Genomic DNA, 21,298 nt, shown 5'->3' with positions numbered 1-21,298 from the left:
GCATTCAGGAGACTCACTTTAAGCATGTAGGAGGATCACTTTATGTTCAAGGCACCCTGAGACTACATAGTGGATTGCAGGTCAGCCTGGGCTAGAGTGAGATCCTACTTCAATAAATAAATAAATAAATAATGAATAAAAAACTTCAATGGAAAGCCAGGCATGGAGGCACATGCCTTTAATCCCACCCAGCACTGGGGAGACTGAAGCAGGAGATCTCCATGAGTTCAGCCTGGAGCTCCAGATTCTAGACCAGCCTGGGCTGTAGTGAGATACTACCTCAAAAAAAAAAATATTCTCAATTTCAAAATAGTTTCTAGCTTGGCATGATGGCACACCCCTTTAATCCCAGCACTTGGGAGGCTGAGGTAGGAGGATTGTCATGAGTTTGAGGCCACCCTGAGACTACAGAGTGAATTCCAGGGCAGCCTGGGCTAGAATGAGAACCTAACTCAAAAATGGGAGGCGGGGAGAGGCTTGAGGGATGGCTTAATGGTTAAGGCACTTGCCTACAAAGTCTAAGGACCCAAGTTTGATTTCCCCAGGACCCATGTAAACTGGATGCACAAGGTGGTGCATGCATCTGGAGTTTGTTTGCATTGCAGTGGCTAGAGGCCATGGCACATCCATTCTTTCCTCCCTCCCTCTCAAATAAATTAAAAAAGAGGGCTGGAGAGATGGCTTAACAGTTAAGCGCTTGCCTGTGAAGCTTAAGGACCCTGGTTCAAGGCTCAATTCTCTAGGACCCATGTTAGCCAGATACACAAGGGAGTGCACACGTCTGGAGTTCGTTTGCAGTGACTGGAAGCCCTGGTGCGCCCATTCTCTCTCTCTCTCTCTCTCTCTCTCTACCTCTTTCTCTCTGTTAAATAAATAAATAAATAAATAGAATTCCTGTAGGGTTTTTTTTTTTTTTTTAAAGCTTCTACCCTAATCTCTAGTGTGTGACTTTGGACACAAGAAAGTTCACGTATCTGTGAGTAGATAAGAGGGTATAAATAAGTCATATGGAAACCTACTTTCTTGGATAATGGTGCACCCAAAAGCCATAGATGGTTACTAGAGAATTTTCAGTGCCATTGATAGGATACCTTCCAGTGAGTTGTTGGCCAAGGAGATCCCTGATGCCCCTCAAAACATTACAGGCCCTGGCTGAGGCTCTAGGTTTCTAACCAGGAATAGATGATGGTAAGACCCTATTGCTGAAGGCTTCACATGCTTGGGCTGCAAGGTCACTGAGAAATCCTGCTATACCTGAGCTGAAAACCTCCTCCATGTAGACCAGCTGACAGAAAGCTGGGAAAAACTATGCTGCATGCAGCTCCATGGGAGAGAGAGAAGTCATCAATGGAGATAAACAACAGAGGACATCACAAGCCATAAATTTGACCAGCCAGGCCAAATGAGTCAATGGGTACAATAGTGGCATGTCTGTTGTGGGGGAAACAAACTGCTCACTAATTGGACTGAAGGCTCGCTCCATAGGAGGGATACATGCCAGACACAGAAAACCTATGATGGGGGAAGTCATGAACCCTAGGGGGTAACGTCTGCTGGGGTCTGGCTAAATGTATATATTATACTCACCAAACTGCCCAGTAAGTATTTCTCTTAATGTTCATACCCATATATTAATGCTACTCTCACTTTTGGTTAGAGAAACTTCTCTTTTCAGATGGAGGTGCCCACAGGGATGACTCAGAAAACACCATAATGCTGAGAAGAAGTGACAGAGGAGTGCTTAGCACTGAAACATCTCTATCACACCTTCCAAGACTCAGGGTCCATTGCAGAAGAGGTGGCGGAAAGAATGTAAGAGCTAAAGGAAGGGTAGGACTCCTTACAGTGTGCTCTTCTAGACACAAAATGGCCTGGATATCCATGAACTCACAGGGCCTGACACTACCTACACAAGGCTATCACAATAGGAGGAAAAGATGATGACATCAAAATGAAAGACTGATTTGAGAGGGGGAGGGGATATGATGGAAAGTGGAGTTGCCATGAGGAAATTGGGGGAGGGAGAGGGAACTACTATGGTTTATTATCTATAATTATGGAAGTTGAGCTACATGAAAGGTTTCAAATCTCTATAAACAACACTTTCCTTTAATTACATAGAAAAGTTTTTGATTGACTTTGGTTTTTGTAGTTTTAAGATGGGGTCTCACTATGTAGCCAAAGGTGGTCTTAAATTTGTGACCCTCCTGTCTCAACCTTCCCAGTGCTGAGATTACAGGCATGTACCATGATGATCACATAACAAAAATAGACCCTACTTTATAAGGTAGTGTATCTTAGGCATCATAAACCTAATGTGTTTATAAATGAATTCTTTTTTAATTTTTTTCTTAATTTTTATTAACATTTTCCATGATTATAAAAAATATCCCATGGTAATACCCCTACTTTCCCCTATAAATGAATTCTTGATTATTTTCCCTAAATTTACTTTCTTCCTACTCCTATTTCAATAAGTACCATTACAATTCACCCAACTGCTCTAGCTAGAACCTAAACACAATTGAGTTTTCTTTCTTATTTACTTGTAACAATCCAAATTCTGTTGATTCTACTCTTTATAATATATTATTTTTTCAGATTATTTTTATTTATTTATGTGAAAGAGAGCACATGTGGGCCTCCTATAACAGCATATAAACTCCATATGCATGCAACACTTTGTGCATATGGCTTTACGTGGCTACTTGGTAGTTGAACCCAGGCCATCAGGTTTTGCAAGCAAGCGCCTTAACCACTGAGAAACCTCTCCAGCTACATATATGGTTATTTTGTTTATTTCTTTCCAGTCCCACTGCCACTGCCTATCCTAACTTCCATCATCGGCTGCCTACATTGACATCATCTCCTAATTGCACAACCCTCTTCTCTTCCCAGTCCACTGTAAGCAGCCAGCACAGTGCCAGGTTAAAAGCATAAACCCAATCACTTGACCCTGCTTTAAAGAGTCAAAGATTTCCTCTTGTACTTGGACCAGGCTCAAAACCCTTACCAGAAGTGAAGGGCCAGTAAGATCAGATTCCCTTCCTCCCTTCAAACTCATCTTGAGATACCCATCACTTTTCAACCATTCTCAAGTAAGCCTTGCTTGCCTCAAGCCTGTTAAAGAAAATAACAGTTTTATTTAAATGTAGCTCACATGCCAGCCAATTCATGTGTTTAACCCATCTATGACGAATTTCAATCTCCTCAACCTCTCAGCCCTAGGCAACCACTAATCCCCTTCTTGTCTCAGTTGAGTTACCTAATCTGGACATTTATGTAAGTGCACTCATACAGCATATGGTTGGCTTTTTTTCATTCAAGGTTTATCTATGTTACATTGGGTATCATTACTTCACTTCAAGTCTTTTACACAAGAGTACCTCCCACCTTCCTCTTTTGAAATATCCTTTAAAATATTCCAGAGAGAAAATGGAGAGTACATATATCAAACAAGATTGGTCAAATGTTAGTAATCACTAAAGCTGAATGGCAGATATGTTAGGGTCCACTAAACTACTCCATATTTAGAAGCCAGGCATGGTGGTGCATGTCTTTAATCCCAGCATGTGGGAGGCTGAGGTAGAGGGACGGCTATGAGTTCAAGGCCAGCCTGGGCTAGAGAAAGACCTTACCTCAAAAAATCAAGGCAAACAAACAAACTATTCCATATTTGCATATGCTTGAAAATTTCCATAACTAAAAAAATTAAAAGCTAGTCATAGTGGTACATGTAATCCAAGCACTCTGGAGGCTGAGACATGAGGATCAGGAGCTTGAAGTCAGTCTTGGCTACACAATGAGTTCAAAGCCAACTTGAGATAGTGAAACCCTGCCTCAAACTAAACAGCTGTCTTTGTACACTGTTTTACCTCGTTGAGGGAATCCTCTATTTTTTCTGCCAAGAAATTGTGGTGTTGTTGTTTTATTTTTGTTTTTCAATGTAGGGTGTCCATTCTGGCCCAGGCTGACCTGGAATTCACTATGTAGTCTCAGGGTGGCCTTGAGCTTATGGCGATCCCCGTACCTCTGCCTCCAAAGTGCTGGGATTAAAGACTTGCACCACCACACCCGGCTTCTGCCTAGAATTTATTTAAAAAAAAAAAAAAAACAACCCAAAGCCTTTTTTGTTGTTTTATTTTTTGAGATAGAGTCTACTGTAGCCCAGGATGGCTTTGAGCTCCATATATAGCCTCCACCTCCAAAGTATGGGATTACACCCCATATGTCACCACACCCTGCTTTTAGCAAAAAAACAAAAGTTTCACTTACTTATTGTCTATCTGCCTATCTGGAGTGAGACCCTCTATGAGAAGTCTAGCTCAGGGTAGTCACACAACTGTAAATGAACAGAATTTGGCTGGGAGGCCCAAAACTCCTCCTTCATTGTTCCTTGTGGCTCCTCCTAAACCAATTTCTCAGGAGAAAAAAGCTAGTACTCTGATTCCCCTTGCTATCTTCTGTGTTTAGATTTCTCATTGCTATGACAAGCTATACCACCTTCAGCTACTCTAACCCAAACATTCAAAATCATTCCACTCACACCATGGTTTACCCCAGAACTATCCCTATCTTTAAGTAACTTCCACATATAACTTGGTTTGACTTAGTAGGGTACCATGCTTTTACCATGGTCTCACCAGCACAGTTGACTGCTTGTACTTGAGTTAGCTTTTCATAGAAAGATGACCTCAACTCAGTATACCAATTTATTTTATTGAACTTTAGAACTTCTATTATCAATTAAACCAGCCAATAAAAGCAATAATTTTTTTTTTCTTGAGGTAGGGTCTCACTCTAGCCCAGGCTGACCTAGAACTCTGTTGCCTTAGGTGGGCCTTGAACTCACAGTGATCTTCCTACCTCTGCCTCCCAAGCGGATTAAAGGTGTGAGCCACCACACCCAGGTCTCAAATCATTCTCTGGATTTGTTCATTTATATGGCTCAAAAGGCTGATTTTGTATCCTCTTTGCTGCTGTATAACTCAGCAGTTCTGTTAACATTAAGAACACTGGCATAGAGCTCAATGATACAGCATATGCTTAGCGTGTATGGGTCCTTAGCAAACTATGCACACGAGCGCGCGCGCACACACACACACACCCTCCCTGTCTCAAAATAAAGAAAAAATAAAAGCAAACATTGTATAAGCACTGGAAGTGGTGGTGTATGCCTTTAATCCCAGCACTCGGGATGCACAGGTAGGAGGAATGCTGTGAGTTTAAGATCAAGAGTGAGTTCCAGATCAACCCAGGCTAGAGTGAGACTCTACCTCAAAGAAAGGAAGAAAAGGAAGTGAAGGAAGAAAGCGAAGGCAGGAAGCGAAGGAAGGAAGGAAGGGGAAAAAAGAAAGAAAAGGGAAAAAAGAAAGAAAGGGGAAAAGAGAAAGAAAGGGAAAAAAAGAAAGGAAAGAAAAGGAAGGAAGGAAGGAAGGAAGGAAGGGAGGGAGGGAGGGAGGGAGGGAGGGAGGGAGGGAGGGAGGAGAGTTGTATAGCTCTCTTTCTCTGCTGCTACCGGGTCTCATGGAGGCAGAGGCTCGGGTGCTTTCAAGATTCGGCTTCATCTATAACCCACCGCCATGGCTGCGGAAGGCACCGCTGCTGGAGGTGTAATGGCCGTGACACTGCTCTGCACGAGGTGAAGAGCGCTCTCATCCAAGATGGCCTAGCATGTGGGGTTCGTGAAGCCGCCAAAGCCTTAGAGAAGTGCCAAGCCCATCAGTGTGTGATGAACTAATGGATGTCAAGTTGGTGGGGCCCTTTGTGCTGAGCACCAAATCAACTTAATTAAGGTTAACGACAACAAGAAACTAGAGAAATGGGTAGCTCTCTGCAAAACGGATTGAGAGGGAAACCTCGCAAAGTGGTTGGCTGCAGCTGTGTAGTTGTTAAGGGCTACGGCGAGGAATCTCAGGCCAAGGATGTCATCGAAGAGTACTTCAAATGTAAGAAATGAACAAATAAAATATGGCTCATTAAAAAAAAGTTGTATAAGCAAAGATCTTGTGTGATACTACCTGGTCTATTAATTTCTAACAAGGGTTATAACTGTTTAAGGGAGCACATATTAAACTTGTTAAAGGAAGAATACTTCTAAAAGAAAACATTATAATTCTTCAGTATAATAGAAAATACCTGTCTCCTAGATTGAAATGAAAAAATGAGTATAAACAGAAAAATGACTGAATATTTAAATATATATATAACTAATGCTGAAATATCTATGGGCTGGAGAGATGGCTTAGTGGTTAAGGTGCTTGCCTGTGAAGCCTAAGGACCCAGGTTCAATTCTCCAGGTCCCATGTAAGCCAGATGCACAAGGTGGCACATGTGTCTGGAGTTTATTTGCAGTGGCTACAGTCCCTGGTGTGCCCATTCTCTCTCTCTCTCATTCTCTCTCTCTCTCTCTAATAATAATAATAAAAATTCTATGCACACTCCCCCATACCCACATACCCTTCCCCCACTCTCAGGCTGGGGATTGAAGCCAGTGCCTCGTACATGATAGGTAAACACTCTGCCACTTTAGCCACATTACTAAAATGAATTGGTCTTCAAAAAGTCTACCTTCAATACCCTCACTTCCAAGCCTTTGGTTGATATCACATTTCCTTCCTGCTTTCATTGACTGCCTCATGGAACCTTCTTTCAAAGACCTAGTCTATTTCTAGAAGTTCAGAGTCTCACCTTCTCTTCCATAAGTCATTTATCAAGAAAGCATAGACTGTCTCACTGCTAAGTTTACCTCTCCAATTGGCTCCATGCACATACTCAGGAACATATGCACTGAGCACTGGGTCATGCTAATTTTACCTCTAAGTGGTCTTCTACTTCATACTAGACACCTTTTCTTCCTCCTTTATCTTCCAAATAGTTCCTGAAATTCTACCTATTCTAGGCATCTATCCCAGATTTATGCCACTAGCCTAATTCTTGCTGACAATACTCAAATCTCTCACACATATTTGTACCTCCTATTCCCAAAGAATAGGAATTTAAGGAGCTGGGGAGATTTCTCAGCAGTTAAGGTGCTTACCTGCAAAGCCCAGGGACCCAGGTTCAATTCCCCAGTACTCTTGTAAGACCAAATGTATCTGGAGTTTGTTTGCAGTGGCTAGAGACCCATTCTCTATCTCTCTCATTCTCTCTCTCTCTCCCTTTCTCTCTGCTCCTCTTTCTTGCTCGCTCTCATAAATTAAATTTTAATTTACAAAAAGAATAGGAGATGGCTTAGCAATTAAGGCATTTGCCTGCAAAGCCAAAGGATCCTGGTTCAATTCTCCAGGATCCACATAAGCCAGATGCACAAGGGGGCACATGTGTCTGGAGTTCATTTGCAGTGGCTGGAGACCCTGGTGCGCCCATCCTCTCTCTCTCTCTCTCTCTCTCTCTCTCTCTCTCTCTCTTAAATAAATAAATAAATAAAATAATAGGAATCTACCAACATATGCATGTGAATACAGAATATGAGTAATGTGGTTTGTATTAGATGTCTCCAATAAACTCATGTGTTGTAAATGCTTGATCCCCAGCTGATGATAATTTGGATACTGGAGGTTTAATAGAGGAGGTGTGTTGTTGGGAGAAGGCTTAGGGATATTATAGCCAGTTGTTAGAAAAAAAAGAGAATAGGCCAAACACTGTTTGTTTTCAAGGGTCTTATGTAGGTAGGGTCTTATGTTAGCCCAGGCTTTTCTAGAACTCACTTTGTAGTTTCAGACTGGTCTTGAACTCAGCAATCCTCCTACCTCTGCCTCCTAAGTGCTGGAATTAAAGGCATGTGCCACTATGCTTGGTTGGCTCACTCTCTAATGCTGTTTCCACCTGTTATGGTAAAGATAGAGCCTCTGCTCAAGCTATCATCTTCCTGCCATCGTGAAGCTTCCCTTCAAGACTGTAAGCCAAAATAAACAACTTTCCCCCAATCAACTGCTTTTGGTCAGGTGCTTTATCCCAGCAATGAGAAGGTAACTGCACAGAAAATGGGTACCAGAGGAGTGGGGTCGTTGTTGCTAGAAACTGACTATATGGCTTTTGGCCTTTTGGATCTGATTTGTGGGAGGAACGTGTAAGGACTTGAAACCATGACCTAAGAGACGCCAGCGCTTTAAGTATAGCTTGACAAATTCTTGTGACAGTTCAAAGGCCTAAATTCAGTAATAACTATGGACTGCAAGGCTTGGCTGATAAAGGGAAGAAAGAGCTTTTTCCAGACTAGGTTGGAAGCACTTTGTGTGAGAAGCTTACTGCTGCTTCCTGTCTTGAGAATTCGTGCACGGTTGCATTGTATAGAAATGGACTGGTGTGAACATATGGATATGATACAGACAGAAAGTTTCAAGATGGACACGGTACCCATTCAACGGAGATTGTTTGACAGATTACCACCACTGAGATTGGGAAAGCAGAAAGAATCCGCATACTCTTGAAAGTAAGGGGTCTGAAGGCTGAAGGGAGTGTCCTGTTCTTCAAAGTTGGCTTTATTCGCTGGATTAACAAATTTGGTAACCCACCTGGCATTAAGGGAATATAACAAATGCAGGAAAGGAAGCAATATAGGATTCACAATGTAGTTTGTTTTTTAGAGACGGCCACTGGGTGATGTAAAGCAGACTTGCTTAATTCTCTGTGTGGAGGCCCAACAGAGCAATGGCATGGACAAACTGTTTTGCAGTATAGACCCAAGTATGTTTTGGAGATACCAAAACTATGGAATGGATGCCAAAAACAAATGCAGTGCAGGACGGACTGTTCTACAGGCTGTGAGCAGCCCAGCTAGAAGAACAGAATTGGAATCCTAGATAGTTCATCGTGGTTATAGATGTGGGACCTGGAACTACAGGATGTGATGTTTGCCCTGTTTGTTTTAGACCCTGCATTGGTTCAACCTTTCTTTGCTATGCCCAATGCTATCATTTGCAGTGTAAATGTTTATTCTGTGCCATTATGTCTTCTTGGTTTTATAGCTAAGAGACCCTGGGCTATGGGGATGTTTAAGCAGTACTGGGATTGATAAAAACTACAGAGACCTTTAAAGATAGACTGAATGCACTGCATTTTATATCATGAACAGTTATCAGTTTATGGGGGGCAGGGGAAAATGTAGGGTTTTGAATTAGGTGTCCCCCATATACTCATGTCTTTTAGATGCTTGATCTCCTGATAATGACAACTTGGGAGGTAGAGCCTTGCTGGAGGAGAAGTGTGTTTGTGGGCGGGCTGAGGGATACTACAGCCAGCTCTCCCTGGCCCATTCTCTTGTTGCTGTTTTCCACTTGTGGCAGAGGTGATGTCCAGCCTCTACTCATGCCATTTTTTCACTGCCTTCATGAAGCTTCCCCTCAAGACTTCAAGCTAAAATAAACAAGTTTCCTCCTATCAGCTACTTTTAGTTGGATGCTTTAACCCAGCAATGAGAAGGTAACTGCAATAATGAGTTCTAGCTGAGGTTTTATTCTTTTTTGTTTGTTTGTTTGTTTGTTTGTTTGTTTGTTTCCAGGTAGGGTCTCACTCTGGCCCAGACTGACCTGGAATTCACTATGGAGTCTCAGGGTAGCCTTGAACTCACGGCAATCCTCCTACCTCTGCCTCCCGAGTGCTGGGATTAAAGGCATGTGCCACCACGCCCGGCTTGAGGTTTTATTCTTAATCATTAGGTAGCTGCAGTGATAAACATCAGGAAGTTTAATTTTGAAGTTTTTCAAAGCAAGATTAAATATTAATTGAAGAGAGATTAAGCATTAATATAATCGTGATCACATCAATAAATGTGCATGAGGAAGTCTGTCAGCTCATCAAAATGATATTAAGAAGGGTTGGTATAAGAGAGTCAGATATGAGGTAAACTGACCTATCCCACATGGCCACATCATTATATTTAAGGAAGGTAATTTTTCTGCTTTTTCTCTTATGGGAGAGTAATTAAAAGCATGAACCAAGCTCTTTCTCCTGCCACCATTCAGTTTTTAGTGTTTTTTCCCTATGGTCCTTGTTGCAGTCAGGTTTACATTGCTAGCAGAAAACACCCAATCAAGAGCAGCTTACAGGAAAAAATGGTTTATTTTGGCTTACAGACTTGGGGGGAAGCTCCATGATGGCAAGGGAAAATGATGGCATGAGCAGAGAGAGGGTGGACATCACCTCCTGGCCAACATCAGGTGGACAACAGCGATAGGAGAGTATGTCAAACAATGACAAGGGAAAGTAGGCTCTAATATTCATAAGCCTGCCCCCAACAATACCTGCCTCCAGGAAGCTTCAATTGTCAAGTTTCTACCAGCTGAGGACCTAACATTCAGAACACACAGGTTTATGTGGGACACCTGAATCAAACCACCACATTCCACCCCTGGGCCCCATAAACTGATAACTATTCATGATGTAAAATGTAATGCATTCAGCCCAACTTTAAAAGTCCCCATATATATATATATTTTTTTATCAATCCTAATGATGTTCAAACATCCCCACAGTTCATATTCTAAGGTCTTTTAACTGAGCAGTACTACCAAAAGCAAAGCAAAGCAAACAAACAAACAACCCATAATGGCACAGAATAAACATTCATACTGCAGAAGATGACATTAGGCATAGCAAAAAAATAACCAACCAATACAAGATTTAAGCAGGGCAAACATCAAACTCTGTAGCTCGAAGTCCAACAACTCTATACCAGTGACAAGTCTCTAAGTCCAATAATTCTAACCAGAGACAAGTCTCTGGAGTTCCAACTCCACTCCTTCAACTAGGCTACTCACAGTCCCAGAAAACTTCATCTGGTCCTGGCAGCTCTCCTTGGAAGACATCCTACTGTCCTGGCATCTCCACTGCAACCCATGGTTCATCCTCATGGTTTCATCAGGCCTCCACAAAGGTAATCCAACAAGTCCGCTTCACACTGCCCATGGCCATTTCCAAACTACAAAGCCATGTTGCAAATTCAATGACTTTCTTATATTTATTATACTCCATAATACCAGGTAGGCTACTAATTTGTTAATCCAGGGGGCAATAAAGCAGACTCTGAAGAATAGGACACTCCTTGAGCACATAGGCCCCTTCAAAAGAGTCTACGTTCTTCCTGTTGTCCCAATGGAGGTCAACTGGCCCAATCTCAATGGTTATAATCTCTCAAACAATTGCAGCTGAACAGGCAGCAGTTTCAGCCCAAAGATTTAATTTCTTTCTGCCACATCACTTTGTTCACACTGGTCCATTTCTATGTAATGCAACCCTGCACAAATTCTCAGGACATGGGCATAATAGCAAGCCTCTCACATAAACTGCTTCTAGCACAGTCCAGGCAAAGATCTTTCTCACCTTCATAAGCCAAACCTCACAGTCCATAGTTCTTACTGCATTCAGGTCTTTCAACTCTGACCAGAATAATCCATCAAGCTGTACTTACAACCCTGCAAGGCGTCTCTGAGGCCAAGATTTCAAATCCTTCCATATTCCTCTCAAACAGCACCAAAAGCCCTAAAGCCACACAGTCAGGTGTCTATAGGCAATAATTCCACTTCTTGGTACCAATTTTACTATTGCAGTCAGGTTCACACTGCTGGCAGAAAACACCCAACTAAGAGCAGCTTGGGGGGAAAAAGGGGTTTATTTTAGACTTGAGGGGAAGCTCCATGATGGCAAGGGGAAACAATGACATGAGCAAAGGGTATACATTATCTCCTGGCCAACATCAGATGGACAATGGGATAGGAGAGTGTGCCAAACACTGGCAAGTGGAAGCTGACTATAACACCCATAAGCCCAACCCCAGCAATATACTCCCTCCAGGAGGCTTCTATTGTCAAGTTTCCACCAGCTGAGGACCTAGCATTCAGAACACAAAAATTTACAGGGAACACCTGAATCAAACTACCATACTAATAACATTTAATTTGAGTCAAAAAAGATTATGGGGCTTGAGAGATGGCTTAGTGGTTAAGGCATTTGCCTTCAAATTGCCTTTAATTCCCCAGGACCCATGTAAGCCAGATGCATAAGGGGGTGAATGCATTTGGAGTTCATTTGCAGTGGCTAGAGGCCCTGGTGCACCCATTCTCTTTCTGTCTCTCTCTCTCCCTGTCTATTTCACTCTCTCAAATAAATAAAGAAAAATAAAATATTTTTAAATTAAAAAATAAAGCTAAGAAAAAGATTATGACATTTGAAAATAATAAGGTTAAATGCTACAAATAGCTACAGAGAAGGTAGTGGAGAAACAGGAAACTTTTTGAGGAGCTTAGAAACTACTGATGAATTTATGTTTTATGTTTAACATTTAATCTGCTAATACTTATTTTAAAATTGAGCTTGAGAGATGGCTCAGCAATTAAGTGCACTTCCCATGCAAACATGAGCTTTAGGGAGCGTGAGACCACCTGAATTTGAATCTCTAGAACCCATGTAAACAGCTGGGCTTGTCCATGTATGCATGGAACCCCAGACCTGCAGAGGAATACTGCTGGAGGAGGGAGGGGACAACAAGCTCTGGGATCACTAAGAGACTCTGGCTCACATAAGAACAGGTGAAGAACGATGGACTGGGCCACTCAGTGTTCCACTCTGGCCACCACAGGTGAGCACATGGAGTACCACAGAGACACATATACATGCATAATACACATGCAGAAAAAATAAATGCAGAAGAGTAAAAGCATTTTTAAAAGTTTTTTTTTTTTTGTGTGTGTGTGTGTGTGTGTGTGTGTGTCAGGGTCATGCTGTGTATCCCAGAGTGGTCTCAAACTTGTAGCAACCCTTCTGCCTCAGCCTCCAAAGTGCTGAGATTACAGGTGTGTGCCACCATGCCTGACAAGTAATTTTTAATATTTAGTGTTTTATTCATTTTGGAGATGGGGCTTGTTATGCTGATTAGTCTGGCCTAGAACTCCTGGCTCAGACAATCCTCCTGCCTCAAGTGCACACCACTGTGACTAACTAATAATTTTAAAAAATGTCAACTGTTTGACATAGATACGAAAGTATTATATGAAAACGGTGTTAAGCATTTAATAAGAGCTGATTATACATAGGGCACAGTGGGCACAAGACACTACTGTCCTCAAGTAATGTATCTCCAGCTGAAGAACCAGAACACCGATAAAAGAGGAGGGATTCGGGCTGGAGAGATGGCTTAGCGGTTAAGCGCTTGCCTGTGAAGCCTAAGGACCCCGGTTCGAGGCTCGGTTCCCCAGGTCCCACGTTAGCCAGATGCACAAGGGGGTGCACGCGTCTGGAGTTCGTTTGCAGAGGCTGGAAGCCCTGGCGCGCCCATTCTCTCTCTCTCCCTCTATCTGTCTTTCTCTCTGTGTCTGTTGCTCTCAAATAAATAAATAAATAAATTTAAAAAAAAAAAAAAAAGAGGAGGGATTCAAGGCAGCAGAATCAGAGGAAAACAGGCCACTGGGCAAGGCTTCCTAGAAAGGATGAGGCTTGGATTCAGCTTGAACCAATGAAATGAGATCAGGTCTTGGTAAGTAGATAAGAGAATGGGTGGTCAGTACTTGGCCACGATCAGTGAGTAGAAATGCATGTGGACTAAGTAAGGGTATGATGGGGAAAAATGATGATGATGATGATGATGATGAAGAAGAAGACAGGAAAGCCTGGAGGGAGCAGGTCATGGGGACCCTAAATGGAGAATGAAAGTGACAAAGGCAAAGCAGTATCTGAGCAAGATGAATCAATAGAAATGGGAGCAGCTGACATGAGAAGGATCAGACTGGCAAAGCCAGACCAAAGTCTTGAGAGCAGAGGTAGTCCGTGACTCTCCAAATAGTCTCTAGTTTCCATGTAAAATGGCCTATTTCCCATTCCTTCCCTCAAGGACCATTCTTCTACAAACATGAAAAAAAGAATGTTACAGAAATAATTTTTTAAATATTTTTTTCTATTTTTTAATTTAATTTTATTTATTTACTAGAGACAGGGAGAGAGAGTGTGTGTGAGAATGGGCACTAGGGCTCTAGCCACTGCAAACAAACTCCAGATGCATGTGCTACCATATGCATCTGGCTTTTGTGGGACCTGTAGAATCAAAACTGGGTCCTTATGATTTGCAGGCACGTGCCTTAACCACTAAGCCATCTCCCCAGCCCCAGAAATAATTTTAATAATATTTCTAAAACTCAACATCTTACAACTAAAAATAAGAAAGGCAAGGCTGGATAACTTGCATAGTGTATACAAGGCCCTAGTTTTGATCTCTAGCATCACAATAAATAAGAAAGGCAGGGGCTGGAAAGATGATTCAGCAGTTAAAAGCACTTGCTTGCAAAGTCTTACTGCCTAGGTTTAATTCTCCAGCACTCATATAAAGCCCAATACATAAAGTGGCACATGTATATGGACTTCATTTGCAGCAGAAAGAGGCCCTGACAACCCCATTCTTATTCATATTCTCTCTTTCTTTCTATCTCTCTCCCCCATATATAAATACTTAAAAAATTAAGTAAGAGGGCTGGAGAGATTGTTCAATGGTTAAGGAAACTGCCTGCAAAGCCTAAATACCTGAGTTTGATTCCCCAGGACCCATGTAAAGCCAGATGTACAAGGTGGCACATATGTCTGGAATTTGTTTGTGTAATGGCTAAAGGCCCTGGTTGCCCATTCTCTGTATCTGCCTCATTCTATAAATAAATAAATAAATAAATAAATAAATAAATAAATAAATAAATAAATAAATAAAGCAAAAATATGGTATTTATTTCCATTGTTCTGAAATAAGGTACATAACTGCTTTTCCCAAAGCAAAAGTGATTATTTAATCTATCATACAAACATGTTAAGCTTTGCTAATATTTAGTGATTCAACAAATACTATGGAATAGATAATTGAATGCTATCAATTTAATATTACTATTTTTTTCTTCATGATAACTGCAAAGTCAGATAACCTGATAAATGATACACACAAACAAAAAAATTGATTTGAATCTTGGTAACTTTAACTTGAGGTCACATATCAAGTAAACTACTTCATTCCCCCAGCTTTGCTATAAATTTATAGGTTTTCCTGTTCCTCTTTTTTTTTTTTTTTTTTTTTTTTTTTTGGTTTTTCAAGGTAGGGTCTTTCTCTGGCTCAGACTGACCTAGAATTCACTATGTAGTCTCAGGGTGGCCTCTAACTCACGGTGAGCCTCCTACCTCTGCCTCAAGTGCTGGGATTAAAGGCATGTGCTACCATGCCTGGCTTCTGTTCATCTTTTTGAAAAGCTACAAGTTTATTACTAAGAACTTGGACAATATTGGCTTTATTATCTCATAATTCACAGATGAGAATATTACATCTATGTCATAAGGTTATGACTACAACCTAGGTATTTAGTCCAAAATCCTATTTTTCCCATTATACTAAGCTTTCTCTTGCTACTGTATAAAATTTGAAATGATTTATAGGTATGAAAATACGGTAGAATGATTACAGCATTATATGAATGAAAGTTATATTTTTGTTTGAGTGTTTACTAGGAAAGAATATAGGTTTTAACAGACCTAAGTGAACTTTGTGGTTCCTCTTTAAGAAAAAACACAAAAATTATAAGTAAAGACCTTGGAAGGAGCCTATGCAAGTGTAGTGCCCTGACATTTAAGCTTCTTTTAGCTTTAGGACAAATTTGACTTTGGATATAAGAGGAAAAAAAAAAAAATCACAGGCCAACCTAGTAAAATCAAGAATTTCCCTTCAAAACTTAGCCCTTGCCTTCAAATTATATTAAAAGAACATTGGAAACAGAGTGCATAAAAAACATGTGTTTTCCCTTATGTTCATTCACAATATTCCATACAACAACATCCAGTTAGAAATAATCTTTGCCAGATTTTTATATGATTTAAAGAACAAATTATCAACAAACAGCAAAAGTAATTATAAAGAAAAGTCGTAAGAGAATTATTTCCCTTAGATAATTAAGCTAGAACAGCACATCATACAATGACTATTTTATACACACAGAAACACGCATGTGTGCATGCACACACACACACACACACACACACACACACACACACACACACACACATTTGTATTTACTCACAATTCGGCAAGCAAAAGATCTAATTTAAAAATTTTTTTTACCTCGTCTCCGCCCATAGCTCCTGGCTGCATGTAAACACAGAAGAAAACCATGGGTATTTGTATCAAAATAGTAATTTTAGAAATTGAAAAAAAAAAGGTTCACACAAACGTTTTCAAGTGTTCTTGAAATCATTCATCTGGAGGTACTGTTCAACTTGAGCACAAACATTTTTCAAAAGCTTTTTTGCAAGTACAAGCTAAACCACAATCATAAACTCAGCTGGCTATGGCAGCCACTGGAACAGAGGCTGAGCTGCTGAAGTCCCATGAGTCTTATGAAGAATGACAATGAGGCCTAATATCTACATCAGACATAGGTAAGAGATTTCTAAATCTTCATCTGTGCTTTACATCACCATCAGGCATCACTCAAAGAAAAAAAACATAAAAAACCGTAACTGAAAATTGTGGCACATGGTAGACCTTCTGAATCTGATATTATACACACACACACATACACACTTCATAAACAGGGCCCTGCAAATGTACAGAAACTGTATACAATCAGCTCTTGCTTTAAGAAGCTGTTTCTGTAAAAATTTTCAGTGACATTTCTCTTATTCTCTCCATTTGCTTTCCGCACTGTATCAAAGGTAGGAGAAAACACTATCTTCTACATTTATGAAACAAGCCTGAACAGTAGAAAGGGATGCATCCACCCGGGGCCCTGGTTAGTAAGATATTTTGAAGGTTGCCTGCCTCACAATGCAAGACCACAGAATGCCCCTGCATTTCCTGGAGTGAGGCTGTGCTATCAACACACTTGGAGATCCTGTCCCATACACTAATTTCATTTCTTAAATGGAAACCTCAAGTGATATAAAAACAAGTGAGAACTGTATTTAGATCTATTCTTTCAATGTAAAATGTCATAAAATTCACTTACACTGGAAAAAGGAGGGTAATTTGGAGTCACATTATAGTAGAATAGTAAGCAGGAAAGAAAACTATTTCTCCTCAAAGAATTTAGACTTTTCAGCCACATTGCTGAAATATTGCTTAGACAGTCTCTGTTTTCCACTTCTATTCAGACATCAAATTCGCCCTCAGCTCCATACCTTTAATCTCACTCTACCGTACTCAAAAACTCAAATGTTAGAAGGACTACCCAGTACAAGCCCGATTCCCCTCTCACCCTTTCTCCAATCCTACTACAACCCAGCACCATCATCATCATCTCCCCAAATCAGGTGTAATAAGAGTCTGCTGGCTTCCAAGCTTGACTCAAAACACAGCTTGTGTAATAACATGGATGAATTAATACTGATGGGTAACACTTAGAGATGAAATAGGTTTTGACATCATATTATTTGTCTCTGCTGCTTCTTCCATAACCAAGGATGCTCGCTTGTCATGCTGCCTGACACAATACTGAAAAGCCTCTATTGAGAGAAAATCCAAACATTCTACTTCAAAATTACTCCATATTCTCCCAAACAACAAATCCCCCTTCCCATCTCTGATTTCTGGTCAGATATTCAATGAAAAACTATTTGAGGAACCAGTGACCTACTGGTGCTTACTGCAGAATAAATGACAATACAATTCACTCAAGTTTTATCTGCCAGATACCCAGATAATAACATAAAGAGAATAGATCTAGATAGTATGCAGGGGAAGAAAGTCAAAAAGTTGCAAAAGACCCATTTGGGATCTTTAATCAAAACTTTCTCAAAAATTCATGGGCTAGGTGTGGTGGCGCACACCTTTGATCCCAATACCTGGGAGGCAGAGGTAGGAGGATCACCATGAATTCAAGGCCACCCTGAGACTGCATAGTGAATTCCAGGTCAGCATGGGATAGAGGAGACCCTATCTCAAACCCCTACCCACAAAAAAAAAAAAAAAAAGAAAAAAAATTCGTGGATGTAGCTGGGTGTGGTGGTGCAAGTCTTTAAGCCCAGCAACAGGGAGGCAGCAGTAGGAGGATCACCATGAGTTGAGGCCGGCCTGGAACTACAGAGTGAGTTCCAGGTCACTATGGGCTAGATTGAGACCACATCTCAAAAAACAGAACAAATTTTATTTTGAAAAATTCATGGATGTTATAGATTCTTCCCTTTTTCATTTCTGATCAGAGACTGTAAATTGGTTTGTGATATCAATATAGTATATTGAGTAGACAAACAATAAATTAAGTAGAGATTTGAGGTGCTTAAATTTTTCATTTTTTGGGCTGGAGAGATGGCTCAGTGGTTAAAGACACTTACTTGCAAAAGCCTTAATGGGTTATATTTTCTAGTACTCATATAAAGCCAGATTCACAAGTAGCACATACATCTGGAGTTCATTTGCACTGGTAAGAGGCCCTGGCATACAGGTTCTCATCCTTGCAAATAAGTAAAAAGTATTAACTTCCACAATGAGTGATAAAAAATTTATCACTCATTGTAGAATTTAAATATGTTCTACCTTAGTCCTAGCTAAAGTATTTTATCTATGATCCCTATTGTTATAGCAACTAAAAACAAGTGCTTATTACATGCCAGGAACAGTCCAAAATGCTTCATACACATTAATGTGATTTAATACGTCATGAACTTTTATAGCACTTTTTTTCTTTTGTTTTTTTCAAGGCAGTCTCACTCTAACCCAGGCTGACCTAGAATTCACTATGTAGTCTCCAGGTTGGCCTCAAACTTACAGTGCTCCTCCTAACTCTGCCCTGAGTGCTTGGGATTAAAGGTATGCACCACGACACCCAGCAGTGGCATATTTGGATAAGATTAAACATCTTATCCCAAAATCACACAGATAGAGAGGAATTCAGAATATGAGTCTAAGGGATAGAGAGATGGCTTTCAGTTAAGGCCCTTACCTGCTAAGCCTAAGGACCCAGGTTCGATTCCCCGGTATCCACGTGAGCCAGATGCACAAGGTGGCACATTGATCTGGAGTTTGTTTACAGTGGCTAGAGGCCCTGGTACCTCCATTTAAAAAAATAATATGAGTCTATGTATTCTAGATCCAGAGTCCACATATTTAATCATCTTCCTATGGAATTCTGAGGGGGACAAGGCTCATATCTTATTACTGCTTTTTAGTATCCACCAATTCACCTAGCAGAATAGTCTATACCCGTTTGGCATGCAACAAATACAGCTGAACTACACAATCAAGGGAGGGAGTAATAATATGTGCCTCGATAGCCTGTAGAATGTAGGCTAACTGATGGTAGTTTAAAATCTGATCAAGTTGCTTATATGAAGATTGTTACAAATGCATTACAGTCAAACTCCTGTACTAGAGAAGGGAATGAAATGAACAATGAAGAGGGGAATTTGGGATTACAAAAGTAGTGCTTTCACCTGGAAACAAATATGACATTAAAATAAGGAAAAAGACTGCATATATAAACTTAAAATGGGCCCAATGTAAAATTGCCTCACACAGGGGAATGGAATGAAAGGAACAGAGACCATATCTACAGTGAGGGTTGATGTAGTCTCTCCTCTCATCCATTTTCTGTTTCCACTAACAAAGGCTGCTTGTACAACTACAAAACAAAACAAAATAGAAGGCCTGGGGGCTCATACCTGCAATGCCAGCACTGCATAGGCAGGAGGATCACAGTGAGGTAAGCCACATGCATATACTGAGTTCCAGGCCAACAGGGCTGCCTCTTCCTCCCAAATGCTAGGATTACAGTAATGTGCACCCACAACCTGACATGGCTAATCTCATCTTTATCATACACCATCTATGTTAGGAGGGATTAATACCACCCACAAGAAGATTCAATTTGTTTGCTTTACCACTCCCAGAACTTACTTAATTTATTTAGGCTGGCTTATTTCACCTAACATAATGGTCTCCAGATCTATCCATCTTCCTATAAATGTCATAATTTCTTTTATGGCTATAAAGTCTTATTTTGCATCTGCTCCCCATTTTCTTTATCCATTCATCTCTAGGCTGGTTCAGTTTCCTAGCTATTACTAATAATACATGGATGTGGAAATATCTCTGTGGTATGTTGATTTAGGAGTCCATTGGGTCTATGCCCAGGAGTGGTATACCCAGATCATATGGAAGTTTTATTTTTAGTTTTTAAAGAAACCTCCATATTGACCTCCATGGTGGCTGTACAAGTTTACAATCCCACCAGCAATATCTAAAAGTTAATTTTCTCCCTGCATTCTCCCCAGCATTTGTTTTTCTTTTCCTTTTTTTTTCTCCTCTTTTTCTTTTTCTTTTCCTTTACTCTCCCTTCCCTCCCCTGCCTTCTTGCTCTCTACCTCTCCCCCTATATCTCTCTCTTCCTACTTCTTCCTTTTTCCTCTTCCTCTCCTTCTGTCCTTCCTCTTGTTTTTTCTTTGCTTTCTTTTCTTCCTTTCCTTCCCTTCCCCTTTCTGCATCTTTCTATTTCTTTCTTTCTCTCTCTCTTTTCTTTCTTTCCTTTTCCTTTCCTTCCCTTCTCTTTTCCTTTTCCTTCCCTTCCCTTTCCTTCCCTTCCCCTTCCTTTCCTTCCTTCCTCCCCCCCCCCTTCTCTCTTTCTCGAGACAGGCCTCACTTTATACCCCAGGCTGGCCTCAAACTCATAGGATTTTCCTTCCTCTCTTCCATGCATTAGGCAATCCCTTAAAGGTATGCACTCTTACACCTAGCTATCGCTAGTTCTTTGTATAATAGTCCTGACGCTGAAGATGGACTCTCAACAGTTTCCCTGTGGTTTTTTTTTTTTTGTTTTTTTTTTTGAGAGAGAGAGAGAATTGGTGCACCAAGGTCTCAGCCACTGTACTTGAACTCCAAATGCTTGCACCACCTACTGCACATGTGCAACCTTGCATTTGCATCACCTCTCTGCATCTGGCTTATGTGGGATCTGGAGAGCAATCTAACATGGGGCCTCAGGTTTCACAGACAAGTGCCTTGACCACTAAGTCATTGCTCCAGCCCTCAACAGTTTTAATTTGCCTTTCCCTGATGACTAAGGTTGCTGAACACTATTTCAAATATTTATTGGTCATTTGTATTTCTTCCTTTCAGAACTATTAAGCCAGGTATGGTAGCACATGCCTTTAATCCCAGCACTTGGGAGGCAGAAGTAGGAGGATCACTGTGAGTTCAAGGAGACTAGAGTGAGTTTCAGGTCAGCCTGGGCTAGAGTGAGACCCTACCTTGAAAAAAAAAAAACCTGTCTATCCAATTAATTAGTCAATTTATTTATTTATTTTTATTGTTTGTTTTTTTTGAGGTAGGGTCTCACTTTAGCCCAGGCTT

The 21,298-nt window shown here is 40.8% G+C and overlaps 1 protein-coding gene and 1 pseudogene across 11 annotated transcripts in view; one reads left to right on the top strand and one right to left on the bottom strand.

The window, feature by feature from the left end:
• The window catches only part of Cpeb3 (cytoplasmic polyadenylation element binding protein 3), a 286,188-nt gene that overhangs the window by 104,677 nt on the left and 160,213 nt on the right, over positions 1-21,298 (bottom strand). For 9 of the 11 annotated variants that reach the window (XM_045157044.1, XM_045157040.1, XM_045157018.1 and 6 more), the window contains one exon: positions 16,076-16,099. The exons of the other annotated variants lie outside the window; for them this stretch is intronic. In XM_045157044.1, coding sequence (XP_045012979.1) covers positions 16,076-16,099 — 24 coding nt within the window. The remainder of the gene's footprint in view (positions 1-16,075; positions 16,100-21,298) is intronic. 11 annotated transcript variants of the gene reach the window in all.
• On the top strand, positions 5,583-5,959 carry LOC101612731 (annotated as a pseudogene).

The sequence above is a fragment of the Jaculus jaculus genome, chromosome 1 (assembly GCF_020740685.1).
Source record: "Jaculus jaculus isolate mJacJac1 chromosome 1, mJacJac1.mat.Y.cur, whole genome shotgun sequence".
Lineage (NCBI taxonomy): Eukaryota > Metazoa > Chordata > Mammalia > Rodentia > Dipodidae > Jaculus > Jaculus jaculus.
This window is presented reverse-complemented; position numbering and strand designations above follow the sequence as displayed.